The sequence below is a fragment of the Trichomonas vaginalis genome, chromosome VI (assembly GCF_026262505.1).
Source record: "Trichomonas vaginalis G3 chromosome VI, whole genome shotgun sequence".
In the NCBI taxonomy this organism is placed as follows: Eukaryota; Parabasalia; order Trichomonadida; family Trichomonadidae; genus Trichomonas; species Trichomonas vaginalis.
Window position 1 is genome coordinate 13,799,262 of NC_067208.1, and position 26,004 is coordinate 13,825,265.

Genomic DNA, 26,004 nt, shown 5'->3' on the forward strand with positions numbered 1-26,004 from the left:
CCCGAAAATTCAACCGTTAAAGGAAAAATTTGGTCGCCCTTCATTTGCACCATATCCATATTCATACGAAATCGATCATTTAGAATATTCAAAAGGAAACGTTACTTATTTATTTGCCATTAACATTAACACCAGATATTTATATTGCATTCCAGTGAAAGGGAAAACAGAACAGGAAACAAGAAGAGCTATTCAATACTTACTAGATCATGAAAGAGTAGATAATATCAGGGGTGATAGTGATAAAGGATTTCAGGCAACTATGACTCATTATTTCCCACAAATTAATTTTTACTTTTCATCCTCTCCATATACGTTTCATAATAAAATAGTTGATGCGGTAATGAGAACTCTTAGAGATGCGTTAGGGGTTAACGGTCAGATATACTGGGATGGAAATCATGACTCCATCATACAACAGTTAGTATATTATTATAATAATACATGGCATAGAACTATAAACATGAAACCGGTGGAAATGAAAAATGATATTTCAAAAGAATGGGAATATATTAGAAAGCAAATGGAAAGGTTGAATGATGTTAAACGTGAACAAATTAATTCGGGGCTCATGAATTTTAAACAAGGGATAAAGTTTTGATTCATCTCGATTATGGAAAAACTGATAAATCAATGACAAAAGAAGACGAAGATTTGACACAATAGCTGAATTTGTTAGATATATTAACGGCAATGCATTAGTTGAAGTTGACAATAAATTAATAGAAATTCGATTTATTTATTACTCCATTATATTTAAATAATATTTAATTTTTTTTATTTCGTAAGAAATGAGTGACAACGAAGCAGTCAAGAGTCCAGACGATGAATATAAAAAGAAACTAAACAGAATTAAATCAAAAATATGCTATTACAAAAAGAAGCCACGATGCGGTGAGGTTGAAAACGATAAAGAAATAATCGAAAAATTAGAAACTTACCGTTCAATCCTTAAACTAAGTGAAGCAAAAATAAAAGAATTTAATAGAATAAATAAATTGATTGGAAGAGATGAATTTAATAAAGATGAATTTTTAAACTCAATCCAAAATTAATTTTTATTTTTCTTTGACAACATCTCTCTTTCCATCATTACTGCATAACCACATTTTCTCAGTTTTAGTGGTTTGTTATTTTTAGCAAGTTCTCGCAGCATTTTTATCGTTTCCTCCCTTGTTATGATTCGTGGTAAATTTTGAGCTTTTGTTCATCTACATGTGGTGTTCTGACGTCATCTCCATAGTCATAATAATATGGTGCTGGAGCTAGGTTAGGCAATGTCATATCTGTCATTTCATAAACTCTTAAATATTTCTTTTGTTCGTCTCCATATAAATTTAAGTAACAGTTGTTGTCTAATGGAACTTTAACTTGTGTACCATTATTCTTTATATAGCTTACATACATTTCATTGTTATTTTTCGGAATGAGTTTATACCGTATACCATTTCTTAAGGACTGTACAAACTGCCATCTAAAATATTTATTTTCTTCATTGACAGAAAAGTCACCAAAAATAGTTTCAATATTTTTAGTTGTTCCTATCAAACTTTGGTATATTTCATCCACATATTCCTTATTTGCCTTCTTCTCTAACTCACTGTTGACATATTCCTTATCTGCTTTAAGGTCTAAACATCCTGAAACCCATCCTGTATCAGCTTTAGATTTTAAAATATTTGATGTCCATTCGTGATACCTTTCAACCCTTTCTTTAATTTCATTATCTTTTTCATTAACATATTCCTTATCTGCCTTCTTCACTAACTCACTAGCCACATATTCCTTATCTGCTTTAAGGTCTAAACATCCTGAAACCCATCCTGTATCAGCTTTAGATTTTAAAATATTTGATGTCCATTCGTGATACCTTTCAACCCTTTCTTTAATTTCATTATCTTTTTCATTAACATATTCCTTATCTGCCTTCTTCACTAACTCACTAGCCACACAATCCTTATCTGCTTTCTTCTCTAACTCACTAACCACATATTCTTTATCTGCCTTCTTCATTAACTCACTAGCCACATATTCCTTATCTGCTTTCTTCATTATGTCATTTAGGAAACCTTTTATGAATTCCTCATTTAAATTAAATCTTCCAATCTTCAAAACTTTAGGAAATGCATTTAATGCGTAATATCTTTGTTCTTCTGGTGGAATTGATGTTATATCATCCGTTATTCCTTTAATTTTTGAATTCATAAATAAAATTTCTTTTATATTTGATATCACCGCACCACCTTTGCAAACGAATTCGAAACGCTCATTTTTCAATACTATCTCCAAATCTCCATATTTCAACCTTTGCGTTTGTTCTGCCGTCTTTGAACTATATGCATATATGGCATATGTAATGGTTTGAAGGACCTGGGTGCTTTGTGCCTTAAGTTGTTGTGGTTGCTGTTGTTTAATCATTTATTATGATTTAAAAATATTTAATCTGTTATCTCATCAGCTATTTTTTCTATTTGAAATTGCCATAATATTTCATTCATGAATTCTAAATCACAATCAAATAGGTCAGTTATTCTAAATTTAATATTTGATAAATCTTTTGAATGAAGAATAAATGAATTCCCGGATAATTGAAACGGATATGATAAAGAAAATGTGTTTAAGTTGATGGATAAAATGTTTTGTATTGATGGGTAAGAGTTAGGGTCTAATGTTTGATGTGAAAATCTCATTGGGGTATTAACTTTATCACATTTGATTAAAATGAAATTGGAACCAGTGTCAGAATACAAAACATCCCCAACATCTTTTTCAAAATTTAATATCCCCAACAATGAACGAAGATGAGGAGTACAAAATTTAATTTTCAGCGGAAATTTAATAAGGTTATTTATTTCATCAAGTTCAAAAAGTTTATCAGGTTTTGATTTAAAATTTCCTTCATACCATACGATAAATGATTCATTTAAATAACTTAAAATCGTGTTAATATCCCATTTCGCTATTACATTATTTATATACATATCATACGTTTTTTCATGGTTCTTTAATAAATGATATATAATCTGAAGGGTCTAAAAGAATGGGATTAAATTTACCACTCACAGAAACGAGAGTAACATTATAAATTCCACTAACTGTTAAATTTAATTCACAGTTATTATTTGAAATAATATTGATAATTGACATTTTTATTACGATTAAAAATATGGTAAAGCGTTATTTTCCAGTGATAAATAAAACTAGAATAAGATTACCTCAAGAATTCATAAATTCAACGAATAAGAAATTCATTCATGTTATAAATTTTAGTGTTTTCAGAAAATATGAGTCGATGTCATATTCATCATCAGGTTATATTTCACTTCATTCAAATTTAGTTCAATCAAACCCATATAATGACCATTTCATAAGATTTTCAGATGGTATTAAAAATGTAATTGATAGATTAAAATATGAACAGATTGACAATATCGAATTTTTGGAATTTTGGTTTAAATATCCTGATGGAAAAAAGATTGAAGTTAAAGATAAAGCTGATACTATAACAAAAACAATTACAATGACTGATCCGGATAGTGGGAAACAAAAAGAAATAAAACAAACGATAGAAACTGGTGAAAGGTCAATTATTATTGATTATGATTCAAAGGATTATTATTCGATAATGTTAATGCTTGAATATTAAATAGCCTTCACAAAGAATTTTTCAAGTGATATTTTATATTCATCAACTATTTTATTATAAATATTATTATATGTTAAATGAAGTTCAGTTGTTGTTCCATTCTTTGATATCTTAATTGTGCTAATATCCTTTATAGGATTTATTTTTGCAACTGTTCCACAGCATGAAACCTCATCATCTATGAAAAATTGAATCTTAACGTCTGAATCTTGAACATCACAAAGAATGGCGATAATGTGAATTAATGATTCATAAGGTAAAATAATTAAACCGGATTGGTCAATTAAATTTATTATTGAATCATAATTATTAATTATTATATCACGGTAAATTTTCATTAATTCAGAATTAATGTCTATTTTATATGGGTTCTCGATGTTTGATGAAAGAGGTGGGGGGTATGTTGGATAAGTGGGAATTTCAACAGGTTCTTTACCAGGTTCAGATAAAATGATTGGGTCTTCATCTTCTTTATTTTGCTCCTCCTTTTTCGGTAAGTCACGAGTTAATAAATTTGGTTGAGTTGCTGACCTTGTTAATTCAGGGCTAACATTAACTTTAACATTTTGAATAATTCGTGATTTATCATCATTTACGTTATAACCAACCGTAATCTCTGCTTTTGCGTTTGTGTTCTTTTGACTTGTGAAACGTCTTCTCATTTATAATTGAATAAAAAAAAAGAAAAATATATTTAAAGTTTTATTTAGTTGTTACGGTAATATCCCAAGGTTCATCCTTGTTTGCTTATACTTTCTTTGTAACTGCACCAATTATGTTATTGATAATGATTTGAGTTTCTCCCAGTCTTATTTTATCATTTACAATATCTTTAATCATTTCATTACATGCATTCTTAAAACCATCTGATTTTTCTAATTTACGTCTATCACTTTCTTTAATTAAATCAAAGTTATAACCTTGTTGAGAATAAAGTGGTTTCTTTATCAATTCCTTGAACGCTTCTGAAAGTGAAGATGAAGAAATTCTTGCCACTTGAATTGGTTTAAATTCTGCTTTCATTGCTTCTTTCTGTTCATTGAACACTGGATCGAATAAAGCAACTTTAAAGAATTTCTTAGCTGAAATTTCGGGTCTAATATTTGCATATTGACCATCAAACTGGTTAGAATATCGTGGTAATCCATCCGGTCCCTCTTCAATAGCATTTAATTCTTCATTGAAATAAGAATATGGATTATAACGGTATGAATTAATTGGACCATTTTCACCTTCTCCAATGTATTGTTTAACAGCTTTTCCATTTTCATCAAATTGCATGGGATAACGTTCATTATATGCTTTACGTTTAGGATAATCAGTTATAGTTAATTTGTAACCATTTATGACTTTAATATTACCTTGACCATCAGTAACGAAAACTTCATTTATACCATCAGGTTTTCCATTTGGACCCGTAATGTCTGCTTCATGTGCTTCCCAATTTGGACCTTGACGTTTGGCATATGCTTGAGCTTCTGGTAATGTTAAAACGTTTCTCATTTGTTTAACATCTTTTTGAAGACCAGCAACAATATGAACTAATTCTTTCATTCCATCAGGAACTTTCATAGTTCTATTATATGCACTCTTTTTGTTTGTTCCTTGTTTTAATGGAACCTGTAGAAGATTTGCTATTTCTGTCATGTTTAATTATAAATAAAAAATAAAAATTAATTATAAAAAGTTAATCAAATTTAACACCTCCTTTATTTAAATCAACTATTATTTTTCCATGTTCTCCTAATTGTTGATATTGTGTGTAAAGTTCATTAATGCTCATTGGTAAATTCACTTGATAAAGCATAACGTTCAACTGTTGACGACTAAAACCACTGAAAATGAAAAGGGTGGACAGGTTTGATTTAATGTTTGTGCTTAATGCTTTAAAGTATTGAACAGCCATAAAGAATGAACATTGAATATGTCGACATTGAGTTAATAATTGATTAAAATATGATTTCTCATTAGTTATTAGTTTTGATTTCACGGCATCATCTAGAAAAATTAGTGAATGCAAAAATTCTTTATCAAAATTTGAAATAGAAAGTGTTTCAAATAATTCATCCCGTTGTTTATCAATAATTTTATCCTCTAATCCTTGCTTCTTGATTGTATTATATAATTCTTTATACATTAAAAAGTTTTTTAAATAATCTTCTGCTTCTTCTTGTGATAAATAAATAATTGGAATTTTGATTAAATGCTTTAAAGATTCAAATGTATCATCTGAAGGTGAACCTGAACGGTTGATATAAATTAACACGTGTGAATGGGGGGAAGTGTTAGCAATAATGATAATTTGTTTTAATATCGTTAATGTTTTACCTTTATTTTGTTTACCAATTGCTGCAGTGATTGAATTTAAGTAACATTCAGAATATGGAATTTTCATTAATTTTTCCTTAGATAGAGCATTTCTATTATCACTCAATGCTTCATTAATCATATCATCTACGTATGTATTATATACTCCTGCTAATTCTTCATAAGGGGTGGATGAATTTAAATCCATTTAATCAAAAATAAATTTATAATTTTAAACATTTCTATTCATCAATATTTCATCATATGAACTTCTATACTGTGGTGGTGTACCTGTTGGATGATATTTCAAACCTTCATCCGGTGTCCATGTCCAATATGTAGTCCTAGTAAACCAAACCTGAGGAGGATTTGTCACCTTTGAACAGTAAGTGTCATTTTCACCCTGAATGATTGGATAAGCTTTCACTTGTACTGTAACTTGTGAGTTAAAAGTTTCTAATCCATCAAAGAATATACCCGCTCATCACGTTGAACTGGAATAGTGCATAAGAATGAAGTTTGGTCTTTCCATGTTCTAGCTAATGGCATGCCATCATCTGCATTCAGTGGTCTAGTTAATGAGTCCTCGTATTCTTCCGTGCATTCATTCACTCCATCTAAATCAGAAGCTTGAAGCATACGTGTAAAGAATATGTCACCCACTGTGGTCATCGCTTGATCGGGGAAGTTTCTGGAATCTATAGTGACCTGAAGACCTCGAAGCATTGGATTTTCTAAAACTGTTCTTTGCATTGCATTTTTCGGAAATGTTAACACAACATCTGTAACATTATGAAGAGCATATGAGAAATCTGAGCTAATACCCTCGGGAGTGATGCAACCTCCATTTAGTGAACGAACGTCAATATGTTGAGCTGGAATCATGAATGGATCTTCCTTACTGAATAAACGTGGTATTGCTTTAACTGATTCTTCAATTAAACCGTATCCTGGTGTAATACATTTATCCTCTAAAACTTCCATCTTTGTGCATGAAATAATAACGTCATCAACTGTTGCGTCAGCAGATGTAGCGGCTAAGCTTGTAATTAATTTGGCAGGAAGTCCGATTTGTTGGAATTTGCGATCATATTTATAAACATGATTCATAATCTTTTCATAATTTTCATCAGTTATCTTTTCATAAACGTAATTTTGTAAATCAGCAACTCTTAACGGGTCAACCTGACAAAATACTAAAGTATCCCTGAAAACATAATATTTAAGAATGATATCACCAAATGATTTAGGATAATCATCGAACGCCTGAAATGCTAACAAATCATTTACCGGAATAATCATATCAAAAGTGATATCAACTTCTTTATTTGCGTTCTTGAAAACTTCAGAAGGGTCAATATATTTACCACATACTGAGTTATCATATTTTTGAACATTATTATATAACGAATGAACAAACTTTTTAACTTTCCTTTCTGATTTTGGTTTATATGTTGCAAATGCGAAAGATTCACGGGCGCAATCCATTTGAAGATAACCGGCATCACCTCTTTCAGTTTCTACTTCTAATTGTTTAAAGCTTTGATTTGATGATTTGTAACCAACGAATAAACGCATGCATTTAAAAGCGGCATCACATGTGAAAGCTTTATTTGAAACTAGAGTTGCTTTAACTTTGCGTTTAATATATGTGTCACCTAATTGGTTCACATCATGAGCCGGATTTGTAATTCTTAAATGAGTTTGTTTATCATCAAAATATGGAGTATCAGAGTCATAGCATGAACTTTCAAGTTCTCTATAATATCTTCTACCGTCATTCTTTGCGAATATTTCATTTATCTTTTCGAATGAATGAAACACATTTCCATTAATCGGTTTAGTGTTTGGCACCAAATAGTTAGTCGTCATTTATTAATAAATAAAAAATCAAAATTAAAAGATGGAAATGAATTTTTAATTTTAATGAAATAATCAACTATGGCTGCAGGTATATTTAAGAAACTGTGGATAGAGTAAAAAGAGGAGCGAGTAAAGTTTGGGAAACATTGAAGAAGGGAGCAAATTGGATATTTAAGAATAAAGAAGCAATTAGTGACGTAGCTGAATCAATAACACCAAAAGCTGCCCCAATAAGAGAAATTTTAAATAAAGGAGAAAAAGTTTATCAAAGACTACAACCGATACTAAGATAAAAATAATATTTATTTTTCCACTATTTACCTCCTATTTTATTAAGTATTCCTTCAGCTATTCCACCAATTGCGTTACCTGCTTGTGCTCCCATCGCCGGATTACCTGCTTTAGTACCTAATACCCCACCTATGATAGTTCCTGCCGTTTTCGCTACTGGTGCCAGAAAGTTTGCAACAGGTTTAATAACCTTTTTATAAACCCAACCCGCAGCTTTCTTAATTCCATCCCATAATTTTTTAAAGAATCCTGCCGCCATTTCTGATTTAATATTAATTAAAAAATATATTTCATCACTTATATTCTAATTTTTATTTAATCATAAATGAAACCGATTTTAAAAATAAATGAAACAGAGGAGGAAGAAATAAATGAAAGTGAAAATGTTCAACAAAAAATAAACGTTGTTAAACCAATTACTGAAATAAAAATTTTTTCATCTGTTGAAGAATTTAATGACTATTATGCTAATAATAAAAAATTATTTGAAGAATTGACAACGTGTAAATTGAATAAAATGTTTAAAGTTGATGGATTCAAAATTTCAAAAATAAAAGGAGTGGTTAGTTTGAAATCTATTCCTCAATCAAGAATCACCTCATTAATGAAAATTGATGATTTAACAAAAAGAATAGAAGAGATTGAAGAAAGAATGAATCAAATAATTGATTTCATAAATTCAAATAATCATTAATTTTTTTATTTTTTATTTCATTATGGTAGTGAATCTTTCATTCATGAAAATAATTATTTTAAAATTAATGATTATTTTTTAATGTGTTTAGTATATAATATTTATTACTAATTCATTTAATAATGTCGCGCTTTCTTACGAATTCATGACTTAAAAAACGTAAGAAAAAATCAAGATTTAAAAATGATACAAAATCGTTCTATATTGTATGAATTCTTACGTTTACAAAAAAAATCACACAACCCTTCCACATATACTACTTTCGTGTTGAAATATCTGCAATAAAGAATGATGTTACTCATTAGATATATATAGAAACAACAGATGCAACGCAAAATTCTTGACAATATGTTTGAGACTTCCTATATTATGCAAGTTTGGCAAAATAAGGAGTTAGTTTAGAATAGAAATCCCTCATAAGGATATCTAGAATAATCTTCCCCTCAATATTATTGATTATGTGACTATGTTATATTCCAATTTTAAAAATGTTGGGAGAAATTTGAAACTAAAAATTCACAACATCGTAAATATAATTTAGATTGATAATGTCTTAAATAATGATGCAAATTCTATTTTAACTTCTGGAGTTTCACTTACATTCTCTGGACTTACATCTGGACTTAGATAGTACATTGTTAAAAAGAAAACATAACAACAAAGAGGATCCCATAAACATAAGTATGCAAGATTCAAGACTTCAAATTTGATATTAGTTTTGATGCTTTGATCATAGAATTTCAAATTCGATAAATCTCTCATCAAATGATATTGAAAAGGTTTGGATTTGATCCAGAAATATGTATTACTATGTAAAACTATTAATAAAAATAAAATGAAAATCCCTAGCCTTATCATAAACAGCCTTTTTGTATCAATAAAGTGTTGCAAATTTGTGAAAATAAAGCAGAAAGATAATACAATTACAAAGAGAGAAACTAAATATAAGGTTAACCCAGTAAGTGTATGCATAGCTTGAATTTTTTTCACAATATGAATGGTAAATTTCGAATATGGAATATAGAATGCAATAAAATGAACGAATACTAAAATTCCAATAATAATTTCTGTGATTCTTCCTATATATAATAGTATTTTTGCTCCTCGGAAATCTAATGTTAGTAAAACTTTCGTAACATCTATAAACACAAGTGTAACAGCGAATAATTGAAAGTATCTCGCTGATCTATATATGTATACATCATTTTCCTTCTTGAATAATGATAAATTTGATAAATGTAAAATTATTATTACGAAGTTAGTATAAATCGTTATGAAACAGAATGATATACTGTGATCATTTGCTACTAAATTAGATAATTTTTGATTTCTCAGAATTTGAACACCAACAAAACCATAAGGAAATAACAATAAAATTCCAATAGCAAATAGAGCAAGAACATATTCGCTGTCGCACTCGGGAAAATTTGAAAACAAACAATGAACTGAGATTTTCGATTGCCATTAAAATCTGACAGTCAGTTTTTATATCAGATCGTTTAATAAATACAACAAATAATAGATGAGCATTTTACGCATGATAAACAATCATTTTTCATCATGTGATTCTGATTCTCACAATCCTCTGAAAAGTCCGAGAAAATTATATACCATTTTCTCTCAAAATTTGATTCATATAATCATCTTTTTAATTTTCTGATTCAACAAAAATAAATTAATTGTAAACTTTTCAATTCCCTCAAATTTTGAGAAGCAGGAACGAATAATTTGATTTCATGTTTTTGAAATATCTTAAACTGTATTTAAAACAAAAAGGATAGCGATTATAAACAGGGAATAAAATATATTTAACAAATTATATAAAAAGAGTCAAATATTTTCCGTATCAGTGAAATTCAAGTTACTCATCATCATTTTCTTCGTTATCGTTCTCTGGAGCCCCATTAAGTTCTCTAGAAGTTAAGTCTGGTGTGAGTTCCATTGATGTGAGGTCTGGTTGGTTCAAATCGGGATCGACTGGTTCCTCATCATGCTGTTCTTCCGGCTGCTGAGGAGGGATCTCGATGTGCTCTGTGTCTTCTGATTCCTGGTTGGAGTACTGTGAGTCAGACTCGTCAAGTCTCTTCTCGTAGAACTTTGATGCGACGAAGCCAACGATGAGAGCGGCGACAACGACAGCTCCAGCGATTACAGCTAATAACCACATTGGTGTTGACTTGCCAGTGGACTTTCCGCCCTTTCCAGAGTCAGCGTTGGCGACATGGCTGCTGTTTGTGTTGGATGCGTCTTCTGTTTCAACTGGGATATCGCCTGTGTCTTCGTTACCCTTTGAAGCAGTTCCATCTGGATCTTCTGTTGGGAGATCGCCTGGGATGACTGGAACAGCGGCTGTTGGGCCTGTGCCTGGGCTAGATGCCTGGCCATTGCTTGGCTGGCCGTATGGGATCTTGGCTTCAACAACACCTGTAGCGTAGAAAACAATAGGGATTTCTGTAGCTGAAGTGACTGTGTTGCCATCCTGAGAAATAGTTCCAGCCATTGTTGTAGAATCAAGCTTGCAGTTAACGACAATCATTTGGACACCGGAATAAACACCGAAGATTTCGTGTCCACCGTAAATGTTATCTTTGAATATGCATGAGTCGACCTTTAATGACTTCTTTGATCCTTCAGTTCCAACCAAATACCACTTTGCAACTGTGTTTTCAATAAAGTTGGAGTTACTGATAGTGCAAGTATCTGTAATATAGTAGGCATAGAGTATACCACATGTGGAATAGCACTTATAAAAGTTAGTGTATGATGTATCAATCTTCGTGGCAGTATCATAAGCTAAGACGCCATTTGCAGCACCTTTGATGCCTGCGCTAGCCCAGTCATTAGTAAAGTTGAGATTAGACAATTTTCCATATCCAAAGCAATCTAAAGGCTTAGAACCGCCAGGGCAATTGATAAATGAGTTCAAGGTTAGAGTGTATACTATATCTGATGTTGGTTTAATATGTGCAATGCAACCATAGTCATAAGAACTTCCTGACTTGCAGCTATCAACGACAGTTTTCATGACCTTGAAATTGGTAGAAGCTTCGAAGCTGAAACCACCAGCCCATGTGGCTTGGCAATTTGTGAAAGTAGTTTCTGTGATTGTTGTAGAAAATGCTGGTGTGCCTTGCTGAATTCTTACGGCAGGATGATAAACTGCCCATCCACCAAGACCAGTAAATTGGCAATCCTGAATAAGGATATCTTGAGTAGCATAAATGTCAAGATATTTTGATTGTGTTCCAGTGTACTCTTCAGAGGCAGCGAGTGCGCAGAGCAGAAACATTATTGAAAAATAAATTTTGAGAAGAGATAGAAATTATTACACCTTTTTGCGTCATAGTTGCCCTCAGAAAAGAAGGGCTAAATAAAAATAAATCGACTTAGTTTTAATGAATAAGATTAGACAATTTAGTTCTTCTTCCAAGTATTATTTCATTTTGAATAAGATTCTAATCAAATGAATACTATTCAATTGATTTTTATAGTTCATTTCTGAATGAGCTTGTTTGATTACATAATGGGGAGAAGCTTCCTAAACTTTTAATCCCATAAATATGGTCATTATCTGGAATAAAGAGTTAAGCGTCATATGTCACTTTTTGTACTAAGGAAACATCGACTTTATGCGTTATGACTTTTCGATGAGGAAACAAGTGTTCACGTATTATAAACTTCCTTATTCCAATAAACCGGCCCTAAACATAATTAATTTTAAGCATTATAATGGTCTCTTTTCTATGATAACCAAATCAATTTGGTTATCATAGAAAAGCACCAAAAACTGGAATAGGAATAGCCGCGTTAAAACAGGAATAGGCAATATGGAAACAAGGGTAGACTCAAACTCATACTCAAGGCAAGACTGATACAAGAATTACAACAAAATTTTACAAAATCTATTATTTATCTCAATTTAATGGCAGGTTTTAGTACCCGAAGAGTTTGCATTCTACTTTTTGCTCTTATTTTACAAAAATATTCTAAAAATTTGTAACTTCTTTTATAATATAATACTTTTTTTCAAATTTACTTTCCAAACGTTAATGTCTTGTTACGGCTATATCTTTGTACGGGGAAATAAAGAAATTTTATTATGCTATTATATTATTTTTTTAAATCAATATCTAATCAATAGTAAGTTAGATTTTTTATTAAAAGAGCAAATAAAGATACGATCGAGCAATAGTTTATTTTAAATCTCAATATTATAAAATAAATGTTCAAAATTTTTAAGTAATAATACTAAATACTTAAATAAGTAAAAGCACACAAGAAAAATATTCACTAACTTAAGAAAAAATCATATATTTAGAGAATTATCCCTTATAATAAGATTAAAAAAAATTAAACTGTTTTCAATCATCATCATCACCAGCTCCATAGAACTTGTGTTTGCGATAGATGACACATTTTGCAAGCCATTTGACACCACCAAGATATGACCACAAATCGCTGCCAACATCTCCACCTTGAAGACCTTTGATCAAACCATCAGGAACAATGTAAGTAATTTCATCGTCGAGCATGAACCAAACTCTTCCTTTGTTGACGAAGGCAACGAAATGACCTTGATGATAAGCAATAATGGAATGTATCTTAAATACATACGTTCCATCACTGAGTTGAGTTTTGTAGTTCTTCTTGATCTCAAATTTGTCAAAGAAGACATTTGGATCAGACCAATTCCTCTGAACGTCGACCCAGAGGAATGTTGAGATTTCATTGATATGAGAATCATCTGTGCACATTTGTTTAATTCCTTGATCAATACCTGCTGCACCAAGAGGAATGTGAAGCGAAACCGAATAGAAGCTTTCATCAGGAGTCTCAGTTTGATATTGGAATGTAACGGCAATATCTGGTTTGTTTGCTGATTCCGTAACATCATGTACAATCTTTTGAAATGTGTCATCGGCATCTTGCTGCTGGAAGTATTGCTTGCCGAGTGTTGTGATGAATTGTGAGCATGAAATTGTGTATTCCTTGTGGCGGTAGTGCAACATCTGATCATAAATTTCGGCAAGTGCTTTCACTGGCGTATATTCGACATCTCCCAAATGCTCCATTACATCTTTTCTGAAAGTATTTACGTAGAACAAAACTTGCAAAACGGCATTGACATGGCAGGTAGCTCCCTCATTATGTAATCCTGGAATTGACATTTTTGTTTCGATGTTGTAGATTGCATTTTGTGTTCTTTTAATAAGTATCTTATCAATCTTTTCATATCCAGCTAGTGGAGATGGAATCTTCATTGGAGTTTCTGGAGTTTGGAGATAAAGATCTTTTGGAACACATCTTGGCTTTGGCATTGGGCTTCCTGAACCATTTGGTTCTGGTGTTGCTGCAGCTTCTTTTTCATCTTTTGGAGTGCAAGGAAAATCGCAGTTATCCTTCTCACTGAGAGGTGTGGAATCGATGTGATAGTTATCTAAAGCAAACAATCCTTGAACAATAAGTGGAAGATTGCCTTTTTCACCACGATATCCTATTGCCAAGACACTCCAATTACTTTTATCGCGTGCAAAGCGGCGTTCGACAATTTGGCGATCATGTGCAATCGCATTATTGCGTTTTGTAACTTCTTCGTCATCACCTCTTTGCATAATGACGGCTGTTGGATGGTATTTCTGAATACCGATGTAACCTCTATCTGCAAGAAGTTCTAATGCAACAGATTCAACTCCACGTTGGACATGTAAAAAATCTGAAGCTCCTGATAAATCAAATACTTTCTTATCGTGAACTGAAGCTAAAAAACTTGTATTCATGTGAATTACCTGTCCTAAAGGATTAACAAGAACTTGAACCTTCATACCATTGCAATGGTTTTTAGCATCCCATGAACTTTTACGCTCAGCAAGATCAAGAGGAACGGTAAAAGGAATAGTAGAGCTATCAACTGCAGCAACACATGTTGGAAAGTTATCGAACTCCTTGTCACAGGGAGAATATTGTTTTGGAATGAATTCAGCAATGAAAATAGTTAGTATACATATCATGTGTACGAAGGCACTGCGCGCCTCCTTACCCATTATATGTGAATTTGACACTTTACAAAACCACTAACATATATTTTACAACACAAACAACAACACTAACTTAACCTTAAATATTTACAAAGCCACCAACCACTTCACCTCACTAACGTTTTCACAAACGACTTCACTACTGTAAAAAATAAACGTTCTCACTTACAAAAGTATTGCAACTCCTCCCATTGCTGTGCTTCACACAATACTTCATATTCTTCAGTATCGCTGTTGTCGCTCCAATCGTCAGAGTCAAAGTCACTGTCAAAATAAATGTTAGTAAGTTTTGACAAAGCTAATGAAACACGTTTACCGTTTGTATCGTATGCTTGTATAAACTTTCCATTCTTCATTCCTTCATAAACGCTCAAACTAACTTTACCCTTTCTCCCTCGTATCTGATAGAATGTATTTTCACGAGGAACGAAGAACAAATTCTTGAACTCATGACCGTTGTAGTTTGTTATCTCAATAGTTTTCGTCATTTATATAAAAATTAATGATATCACCACCCTCACACGTATGAAAACATAGCACAAAAATAAATTTAGGTGAAGTGGTGAGATTTCACCTCTTTTTTCACCCTATTGAATTCATTGCTTTATAACTCTCTTCCTTGGTTTCTTTTTAGTTGCTTTCTTCACGTCTGTCTCCAACTTGACTGTCTTTCTTCTTCGTCCGTAATGATACCAATTACTTCCACCAGTCAATGGGTCAAATGGTCGTTCATAAGGGTTTCCATACATTCCATAAGGTCCGTATGGATAAACCGCTGGTGGAGAAGAAACATTTTCTTTAGTTCCATCGACTCTATTTAAATGCATTGTTTCACCTTTCATCTGGTCATTAAAGTCTTTTGCGTGTTTTGCAAACTCATCGTCCTTTCCTAAAGCATTTTCTGACTCAGTCGCAACCAAATTGGATGCTTTATTTATGAGCCCTATTTTATTTAATCTTAACTTCTTTGCAACCCAGCCTCCAATCTTCCCTTTATTTGCATCTAATGTCTTCGAAACCCTTCCTCCACTCATTTTATTTACTGCGTCATAAGCTCCAAGTGCTTTTGCTCCAAATGCTAATGCTTTTGTTCCCATTGCGCATAAAGCTGCCCAAGCTACCATTTACACCATATTAAAATCATCTCTCTTCAATATTATCTCATAAAAGTTCTCGTTACTGGAGAAAGTCAATGAAACATAAGCGTTCTCACGGGCTTCGCCCTCACCGCTTTGCGGTCTATCTAACTTCTTTCTTATATCATCTATACGCTTCAAAATGTCTGAACAATTGCTAACATCTTCTACAACAGTTATTTCATCATGAATGACCTTCAAGAACAAGCTCATTTAATATGCTATTAAAATCATCTCAATAATGAGTCCATCCTTTCCGTCTTTGGGTAGCACAACATCTTTCATTGAAGAAGGTTCGACAAGTCTTATGTTAAACTTACTGACAAAGTTTGTTATACTATAATGCTTTGGCGGCGAATACATATAGTTTGAAAGACATAATATAGATTCTTCAGCAAATTCACTTATACTGAATTTTATAACAATGTTCTCACGAGACCAAATGCCACCAATTGACAATCTTGTAAGCAATCCTGCTGAACCTTCAACTGTAAACGTCGATGGTAACATTCCACGAAGGTCATCTATTGACATCGTTGAGTCACTGAATTTAAAGATTTTCTTAAAGCAATCGTCATTATCTAACCATGCAATAGCTTTGAAGTTTTCATTCGAATAGACATCTGCTTCATTAAATGTAAATCCTGACTTCTTTGCAGAGACGACTTTAAAATCTATTGAGTTTGTTTCAAAATTATATGCTATGGTAACTTCTGAAGGTAATGGATGCCCTTCCGCAGTCAGTTGTTCTCTCACTACCGTTTGAAGCTTTGTATTAAAAACTTTCATGTCATCTCCTGTGTCTAGGTTCACATACACAGCAACAGGGAAACTATCTTGCTTCTTTGTTTCATCATTATATCTCAAAACATTAAAGTTCTTCAATAATATTGTTCTTCCTGCTGGAATACTTCGAACCTGTCTGATTTCAATAGCTTTCTCACCTTCTACATACTCTACCCAGTGTCTTGGATATTCATAAGTATACTGACTTTCTTGAATTTTGGTTGGTTTCATCATAACGTGTTCATAGTATATCTTTATACTCTTGTCAGTTAGACTCGGTGCTATGTTCTGAATATTTCTGACTTGCATTTTTAATGGAGATAAAATGAAGCATTTAATACATGACGTAGATGAAGACATGAATGAAACTACAGACAAACTTAACTCTTCTCTCATTCTTCCTTTCAGCAAAGATTATGAGTTCTGTTCAAATGGTGTGTATTTCTATTGTGGAAAGATGGGTTCAGGTAAGACATTTAACCTCATTCGTCATATACTCATAACAGAGCGTTTAGGAAACGACTCTTACTATGACCAAATCATTATATCAGCAACTTCAGACTCTATGGACTCAACAGCGAAAACATTTATGTCAAAAGTTCAAGCCTCTGTCGTTAAAGTTCCAGACAGTGAACTCATTGAATTTCTTCAACGTTACATTCGACGTAAGAAGAAATATTATGCCATCGTTGAATTTATACAGTCAGGAATGCAAAAGACTTCTGAGGAGATGGAAAGAATTATTGACAAACACCACTTACGTCAATACTCAGGAGTATACGATATGAAACGACTTACAAACTACATTCTGTCAAAACTTTCAAAATACCCCTTCAAAAAATATCCATCAAACACTTTATTAGTTTGTGACGACTTCGCCGGAAAAGGTTTAATGTCAAAACCAGACTCACCATTAGCTAACATCATAACTAAAGTCAGACATTACCATTTAACTGTAGCAATACTTATGCAAACATAGAGGTTTTTAGCTTTAAACATAAAACGTCTCATAACTGACTTCGTTATCTTTCAAGGTTTCTCACGCTATGATATTGAACTCATTTAGAAACAGTCAGGTATAACATTACCTTTTGAAGAAATTTGGGAAGCATATAAGTCTCTCATCTCTCCTCGTTCATACCTTGAGATTCATATCATGACTAATACCATTAAAGTCAAAAATATTCCATGGGAACGACCAACATTGTTTTAAAGTTTAACCTTCAATTGACTGATGGTAAACAAATTCCATGCATCTCTGTCGCCATTTCTGGTAATATTTTTGCTGTCATTCATATCATCCACTTCCTCATCCGTTAGCTTTTGAGGATATGCGTTAGAATAGCTGTTCTTAAATGAATGCTTTTCACCTTTGAGAGCATAAACTCTATAACTTTCTGCATATTTTATGTTTGAACCTCCTGAGCCATCATTGACATAAATTTTTATAGGCTTCCACCCTTTGTTCATGTTCCTGCTTCTTCCCTTTGCTCTTTTGTTCAGTAGTTCTACATCTTTATACACAGCACCTGTCTCAGTGAATTCAACAATATTTTCATTCGTTAGCTTTACATTCAAACCCTTGTCGAGTATATTGTTCATTTCATACATATAAAAGGTTTTTATTCTATATGAAATGAGAAGCAAATCCATCTTAGCTGGTGCCGTTAATGTTCCAATTGAACCAACATCAAATGTTGACTCACGAACGACAAACAATATTGTCATAAAGAATTATAGTTCGGAGTGTTTGAAAGAGCCAGAACCAGAGCTGAAATCCGTGAATTTAAACACAGCTTCAAACGCTAACGCTACATCAGATGTTAAGTTAGAGTATCCACCACTGGACCAAATTCTTTCAAGAGAAGCCAACGACAATCCTTACACAAATGTTCAAACAAATCCTTCAGATAACGTAGACCATTACCTTCTTCAGTTATACCAAACAATTTTACTCAAAGACGATAAGAAGCTTTTGACAAATCTTATAAGCAAGAACCAAATAATTCTAACAAAGGAGGATTTAGAAAATGTTATATCAAGAATAACAGGGAAACAATGTGTCATTGATTATCTCGACCCTGAAATCGAATGCTGTGGTCAAACTCCACTATTCATGAAAATAGGTAACATCCGCATCATTGAAACACCAGGAACTACAGGAGTTGAGTTTAAGTATAAATATTCGAATGAATATACAAAACTTTCAACAGAATATAAACTTTGCTTGAAATATGTTTTAGTAAATTAAAGCAGTCAGGACCTTCGGTCTTGGCGCTTTGCGCCGTCAGTCAAAAAATTTCAAGTTAGCAATTTGTAATATCTATCCAAAACTTCTTCAACAGTATCGAACTCATCTTCATAATGCAAACCTAATCTTATTGACTTGGTGCAGTTTTCACTAACACAATATTTTTCTGTTCTCTTGACTGACATAACTAACTCATTTGTTTCATCAAACAGCAACAACCAAAGTTCATGACCTAATACATAACATTCATACTTTATATTTTTAGCTCTGAGTTCTCTTGTAAGCTGTTGCATTTAATATTTTCTAAAAAGTCAACTTCAACAGTCATTCGCACTGGTGCCTTCAGTTCTACAGGCTCTCCTTGAAAGTCAACAAGTCTGAATTGCATGTCTTTCAAATTATGAGGACTAATGCGAACCCATTTACCTAAATGAGTTGCTATGACAGGAACGTTTGGAATGAACATTGAATTTACTTCATAACAGAAAGACTTATATTCTACTGAACCTTTACTATTAACTCCTGAAATGCCTGTGACATTAGCTATTTTAGACTCAATGTATAAACAATTACCATAACATACATATGGAACAGATTTCATCTCAATCGTTTTGTCAACACTTTTCAAAGGAAATGTCATATGGTATGCTCCCAGAAGCAATTGAACTCTATGACTCATTCGTGTTATCTTAAACTCCTTCGCATAACTGAACTTCAATGTTCCCTCAGAAGAGAGTTCGACATCTATGTTGTCAATAGTTTCTTCATTTATGAGAGTATCTATGACTCCAGCAATTTTATCTATTCTATACCCGGCTCTGTTAGGAAATGTTATAACACTTATTTTGTCATCTATTTCAATCTCTATGAAATCTGTTTCATCTGTTATGACAAAAGTTGCGATAGTATTGAAGTCAACAACTCTGAAAGCAAGCGCTTCATTCTGAAGACCTAAGTTTGTTTGTAGCTTTACTGTCCCGTATTCGTTTGGGTCTGTACTTTGCAAATAGAACAACATTTTATTCTCATTAAAATATGACTATTGCTGCATATGCGTATGAAACAAATGAAGCAAGAAGAGCACATGAACTAGTAAACGAAAACTCAACTTTAACAGTGGAAGGCAATGATTTAGTCATTGACGATGGAAAAACTAAAAAAGTCATTGATTTCGATACTTTTAACACTTATGACCCATTCATTACAACAAGCAAGGTTCCCATCATAAATGATGGAACGGTGCAATATATAAATTCTACAGTAGATGCCTCATTAGTGAAAGTATTAAATGTTCTCATTGAATTGTTAAAGAGCTTTCGATTTGACGACAACATTAAATGCCTAAAGAATTTAGTCATGAATGAGAAACAAATTCTCGGCGTTGCTGGTAGCAGTAATGATGTACACCTTATGACATTAGAATATTATAACGAACATAAAGATGAACTGAAAGGAGAGAAGGGTGACACCGGACCTCAAGGACCACAAGGAATACAAGGAATACAAGGAATACAAGGACCTCAAGGCGAAAACGGTTTGGATGGTGAAGATGGAAAGGATGGAAAAACTGCTGAATCATGGATATGGAACCTTATAAATACTGGTTTAACAGCTGCTTCATATGGAGTTCTTCAATACCAAATCGGAAAGATATGGGCAGTACTTGGTGAAGAAGTTTTAGATGACGTTAAAAATGCTTTGAACTTCATTTCAAATGGTTCGGATACTATTAAAACTTTATCTAGTTGGATGCAAGAAACAAGGAGTCAAATAGATACTGTAAGACGTATAGCAAACAATGCACGTACGGGATTGGATACTTTACGAGAAGCACAAAATACACTAAAGGAAGCAAATGATATTCTTGGCTCAGTATCAGACATGCATGAAGATTGGCTTAAAGGTATTGACAAATCTTTAAAAAATCACAGTCAGTCTATTGCTGACTACAAGAAAAGTATAGATTTTTTACATAGTGCTATGGACGTACATGATGCAAGCATAAGGAACTTACTTAATGCTAACAATAACTTACCAGGAACTATTAAAGCATTTATAAAGTCCTTTGTAAAACCTGGTGCTCTAACATTTAGGTCTTTGAGAGCAAGAGCATTGAAGTCAAGAGATGCAGAAACTCCAACAGAACCTACAGAAGGAACTGAAACAACAGAAACTCCAGAAGAACCACCAAAACCAACAGCTAATGAAATATTGTTCGAATATTTTCCAAGGTACTCTGTTCTCATTGCATACATTCAAGAAATACTTAAGAAAGCAGACTTGACTTTAGGAGATGATGAAAGTTCTGTATATCTTTCGTTCCAGTTTCAAATAGCAGAACTTTTGAGACAGATATGCTTAATGTATGACAACATCTCTGATTTCACAAGATATGATGACGACCATGACCCCGAACACGGTGAAGAAGATTTTACAAACATCCATTAAGACAGGAAAGTTTTAACTCAAAGTCTCATTATTGACACCAAAGATGGCGAAGTGGACGTTCTTCAAGAGCTGAAGAAAAATACTTCTTTGGGAGGTGGTGGTAGGTATGAACTTGAAATAATTGAGATAGAAGAGAAATTAGCCGAAAAAGCAGATAAAAACCATGTTCATTATATAAGTTCAGACGAACAGATTATAACGGACTACCATGGATATTTAACACAGGATGAAAAAGTGAAGACGGAAGATGTTAATGAAAGAAGATATAAATTCATTCGTGCTAAAGGTTATGACATACACTGTACTGTACAGTATGACACAGGTAAAGCACCAGAAGCATTTGGTTATAACAATGAAATTTATGCTTCATACTTCTTTGTTAACGGTGTATTAGTTGAACCAAGATTTACATTGAGAGTTAAGGCAAAAATAACTTTTGAAGATGCTATTAAAAGTAAAGCAGACAAAGATGAACTTGACGCAACGAACAAAGTTTTGAAATCTCATAAACACAATATCTCCGATATAAATGAACTTCAAGCTACATTAAATAGTAAAGCTGACAAGAACCATACACATGAATCCTTCACTACTGTTAGAGCAGACGACATAATATTGAACTATACCCTTGGTTCAAGTGCACCTTTAGAGAATCCAAGTACAAGCGTAAAAGATACACTAAACTCCTTAAATAACAGTTGTATGAATATCGAAGGTCATGTCAGAAACTTTGAAACACATGAACTACCAGCAATGTTAGATAAGAAAGCAGATAAAGAACATACACATAACTCCTTCTCAACTGTTGCTATAGAAAGTATTGAAGGAACGGTTGGCGGAACTGGTGGGGATGCATTATATTATAAACCTCCTAACTTTCCACAAGGTTTAACATCGAATGAAAACATAACAACGAAGAAAGAAATTAGCTGTAAAAATGTTTATGTCATGGATGATGAAAATAATGTTAAATTCACTGCTCAAGATTTATATGATAAGAAAGTTGACAAAACAGAGCTTCAAACATTAAAGACTGAAATACTTCAAACATTATATCCTATAGGCTCTATTTATACATCAATGAACTCAACAAATCCAGCAACAGTTCTGGGTTTTGGTTCATGGAAGCAGATTGTAAACAAATTCTTATATTGTACTACTAATTCAAAACAAGCCGGTGGTTCAAAGAAAATTAAAGAAGCAAACTTACCTCCGCACACTCATACAGGAACGACAAACTTTTCTGGCGACCATACCCACTCATTAAGAGACCACCCATTATACAACTCAGACTATGAAGCAGGCAATGACGTTTTATCTCCATCTTATAACAATTCAGCAAAAAAGACTTTTCGACAAACTGAACCAGGAGGAAATCATGTCCATACTTTCACAACAAATCCAACAGGCTTGGGTAAAGATTATATGCCACCATTTGTGACTGTATTTGCATGGTACCGCGTTCAATGAACGCGCTTGAGCCTAGACCCTTTGGGTCAAGGCTTACCGTCTTGAATAAAATCTTTAACTTTACATAAATGAGCTTGAAAGAAGTATTCGAACAACATCCATGGAGGTCATTTAAGAAGTTCAATGAAGCTGCAAAGAGTTGGGGATTTACTAACAGAGCTGAAGTGAAAAGGTTCTTTGACAAAAATGTTGTACATCAAACAAAAATAAACCCTTACGACTACTTTTTACCAATTTACTCCAACACTCCTGACGCATACCAATTTGACACTCTCGTTCAAAGCAGAAAAGGAAGAAAGCCACCATTCCTCATCTTCATTAATGTTAACACTCGCAAAGCATATGCATATTCAATGAAAAATAAAGGAACTCGTGAAGTGTTAAGAGTTTTACAAAAGTTTGTAGCAGAACATAGCCCAAGTACTTTAACATCAGACCAAGACAGTGCATACCTCAGCAATGAAATCACAGATTTTCTCATTAAGCATAACATAACTCACTACACTACTGAAGACCATAACCATAACATACTCGGCATCATAAACCGCTTCATAAGGACTCTCAGAGATTTAAATCAAGAGCGAGACTTTACCGAAGAAACAATGAAACATTTTCTCGAAGTATATAATTCCTCAACACACTCTACAACAGGACATACACCAAATTCAATGACACAACAACAAGAAGAAAAGTATATACAAAAGAAACGAAGTCAAACACAAATATCAGAAATTCCAACAAATTTTACCCTCATTCCTGGTACAAAAGTTCGTGTAGTTCTTGACGACAAACCGTTGACAAAGAAACGTTTAAGGTTAAGTAGAAACTATTATATCGTAGACTCTACGCAAGGTAATGGATATTATAAAAAGCTGCCGACGACTCTATTGCCGTTTTATCCTCGTCATAAATTAGTTGAAAGTAGTAATGGCAAACTTGCTGAAACCATTGACGAAGCAAAGCGAGGAGTGGTTATTGAAATACTTGGCTATAACATAAACGAGACACTTATAAAGTAAGATATGAAGGAGGCGTTGAAGATGTTATATACCATCTAAGAACTTGAGAGAGTCGAAGCCAAACACATCTGGGACCATTAGAGCGGGAGTACTGGAAAGACAAAAATGCCAGAAAGAATAGAAATTCTTTCAACTTTTTTCATTAGATGTAAATCAGACAAAATAATGTTTAGGTGAAGAGGTGAAATCTCACCTCTTTTTTCACCTGTTTTTTCACCCTCGTGAATTTTCATGAATTTCCTTAAGATAGAAAAAATAAAGTTAGTTTTATTTTATATTTTTTTATTTTGTATAAAAGATATGATTTCAACAATCGGTACAACAACAAATCTCAAGCTGCGAACGGCGGGACTGTACTGTCCACAACTACAGCACCAAACTCGTTAGTCATGAATCCTACGTCAATGTTGATAGAGATGAAAAACTTCATTCCTTCTTCATATACTTTTGAAACAGAAATCCAGAAGATAAAGCAAGAACTTTTAACAAGTAATTTAGACTGTAGTGCGAAAGATGAAACAAATGAACAGTATCTTTATGAAATGGAGGACCTCATCGACCATTTGCCTAAACTACCTGAAATTCAGCAGCAAAAACTAACTATTCCTGAATTCGACGAAATTGAAGTCAAAGCAACTGACTCAGTAGAATTAAGAAATTCATACGTAAAGTAAATTATGAATTCCTTGGTTTTCAATTGCAACCATAAAGTTATGGACAAAGATTGCGACATGGTTTATAAAAATATTTCTGACCTTTACAAATCCGAAGATTTAAGACATACGATAACTTTGTTTCATTAGTTGCAAAATGTGTTTGGGAAATAAGAGATAAAGATAGAAGAGGCAAAGTATGGAACGAACAAATAAGACCCGCTATGTTTGAGATGAAGAGAGCAATTGACGCTTTAGTTGTTTTAGCTGGTAATGTTTCAATGTATAACGCAAAAACGATGCCGCAATGTTCAAAATGTAAAGCAGCAATAAAAAATATAAACTACTCAGTCAAAGAGATAGAAAGAATGCGAAACGACTATGCAGACTTAAAGAAAGAAGCAGAAGATAAAATGATATGTTGACATTTCTTAATAAAACTATCCAACAGCAGAATTTCCTTCTGTCTGACGTCAAGAAGAAATATAAAGAGACTTTCGGCATGATTAAACATTCAATGTACTAAAAGAAGAAATAGAAGCTACGAAATTGTTTAGGATTTCAAATATACATCGTACAATTCATGTAAAACGCTTGTGAAAAAAGAGGTGAAAAAACAGGTGAAATCTCACCTCTTCACCTAAACATTATTTTTATTGAATTCAGCACAAAAATAATGAATTTCATTAGTTAGAAAAATAACGCTAATTTTTTTCTAAGAAAAATTTTTATTTGTATGTAAAGACAGTAATGACAAACATTGAGTTTGAAACAGTTTAGAAAGATAGACAATGACACCAAAGTGGTTAGAATAGGTGATTTAAACGTAAGATACTCAAAGAAATACAACAAATATTCTTTGTCAGACATTATATCTCCATCTGAAAAGAAAACAAACGACTGGGTTAGAAATGCTTCAACTCAGAAAATTTTGACAAGAAATCCTGAGCTTATGATATCAGTAGCATTTCATGGAACAAGAGCATATCTTATAGACAAAAGTCTATACCAATAGTTTTGTTATGGTAGACCCAGTTGTTGGATATAACTTCATAACAATATGGTTCATTCGACTCAGAACGTTGCAGTGAAGGCTTACTTTATATCGTTAGAAACCGAAGGACTTCAACACAAAAAGATTATAAGAAGGAAGGACATATAATATAACTCAAAGATATGACAGTACAGTCAATAGAGTCAAGGTTGTGTTTGTTAATGATATGAGAGCTGCTGAAACAGAACTGCTTGAAGTTTTTGAGAAAATGTATGGTGCTCCCACGAAAGGTAAAGAAACGTTTGAAGTAGATGAGATAGATAAAGCTATTAAAATTATTTGACGAAGTTGCTGAAAAATACATGTAAAGCGTTTTATTTTTGGTCTTTTGTGAAAGTCAGAAAATAAACG

The 26,004-nt window shown here is 32.8% G+C and overlaps 8 protein-coding genes and 2 pseudogenes across 10 annotated transcripts, besides 2 other annotated features; 4 read left to right on the plus strand and 6 right to left on the minus strand.

Annotated features, from left to right (window-relative positions):
* Positions 1–6,760: part of a mobile genetic element that runs on past the window's edge.
* Positions 3,643–4,308, minus strand: TVAGG3_0860970 (uncharacterized protein; the record flags this gene model as incomplete). Its single annotated transcript, XM_051249692.1, has 1 exon — positions 3,643–4,308. One exon carries the CDS (start codon positions 4,306–4,308, stop codon positions 3,643–3,645), a length of 666 nt encoding a protein of 221 aa, XP_051085167.1.
* Positions 4,762–5,293, minus strand: TVAGG3_0860980 (uncharacterized protein; the record flags this gene model as incomplete). Its single annotated transcript, XM_051249693.1, has 1 exon — positions 4,762–5,293. A coding segment is annotated over one exon (532 nt), but the record flags the coding sequence as incomplete, so codon positions are not given.
* Positions 5,334–6,161, minus strand: TVAGG3_0860990 (uncharacterized protein; the record flags this gene model as incomplete). Its single annotated transcript, XM_051249694.1, has 1 exon — positions 5,334–6,161. The coding sequence occupies one exon, from the start codon at positions 6,159–6,161 to the stop codon at positions 5,334–5,336; it is 828 nt and encodes a 275-aa protein (XP_051085169.1).
* A 431-nt stretch (positions 6,761–7,191) lies between the features above and the next one.
* On the minus strand, positions 7,192–7,825 carry TVAGG3_0861000 (uncharacterized protein; the record flags this gene model as incomplete). Its single annotated transcript, XM_051249695.1, has 1 exon — positions 7,192–7,825. A coding segment is annotated over one exon (634 nt), but the record flags the coding sequence as incomplete, so codon positions are not given.
* A 69-nt stretch (positions 7,826–7,894) lies between these two features.
* On the plus strand, positions 7,895–8,109 carry TVAGG3_0861010 (annotated as a pseudogene). The gene has a single exon. A coding segment is annotated over exon 1 (215 nt).
* A 2,478-nt stretch (positions 8,110–10,587) lies between these two features.
* On the minus strand, positions 10,588–12,114 carry TVAGG3_0861020 (pectin lyase-like family; the record flags this gene model as incomplete). The annotated part of the gene is made up of 1 exon (XM_001321626.2): positions 10,663–12,090. One exon carries the CDS (start codon positions 12,088–12,090, stop codon positions 10,663–10,665), a length of 1,428 nt encoding a protein of 475 aa, XP_001321661.1.
* Positions 12,115–14,791: 2,677 nt separating this feature from the next.
* Positions 14,792–26,004: part of a mobile genetic element that runs on past the window's edge.
* On the minus strand, positions 19,263–19,476 carry TVAGG3_0861040 (annotated as a pseudogene). The gene has a single exon. A coding segment is annotated over exon 1 (214 nt).
* TVAGG3_0861050 (organellar and viral DNA polymerase type B) lies at positions 20,045–21,204 on the plus strand (the record flags this gene model as incomplete). Its single annotated transcript, XM_051249696.1, has 1 exon — positions 20,045–21,204. A coding segment is annotated over one exon (1,160 nt), but the record flags the coding sequence as incomplete, so codon positions are not given.
* On the plus strand, positions 22,013–22,927 carry TVAGG3_0861060 (phage tail repeat-like family; the record flags this gene model as incomplete). Its single annotated transcript, XM_001279136.2, has 1 exon — positions 22,013–22,927. A coding segment is annotated over one exon (915 nt), but the record flags the coding sequence as incomplete, so codon positions are not given.
* On the plus strand, positions 22,996–23,783 carry TVAGG3_0861070 (integrase core domain containing protein family; the record flags this gene model as incomplete). Its single annotated transcript, XM_051249697.1, has 1 exon — positions 22,996–23,783. A coding segment is annotated over one exon (788 nt), but the record flags the coding sequence as incomplete, so codon positions are not given.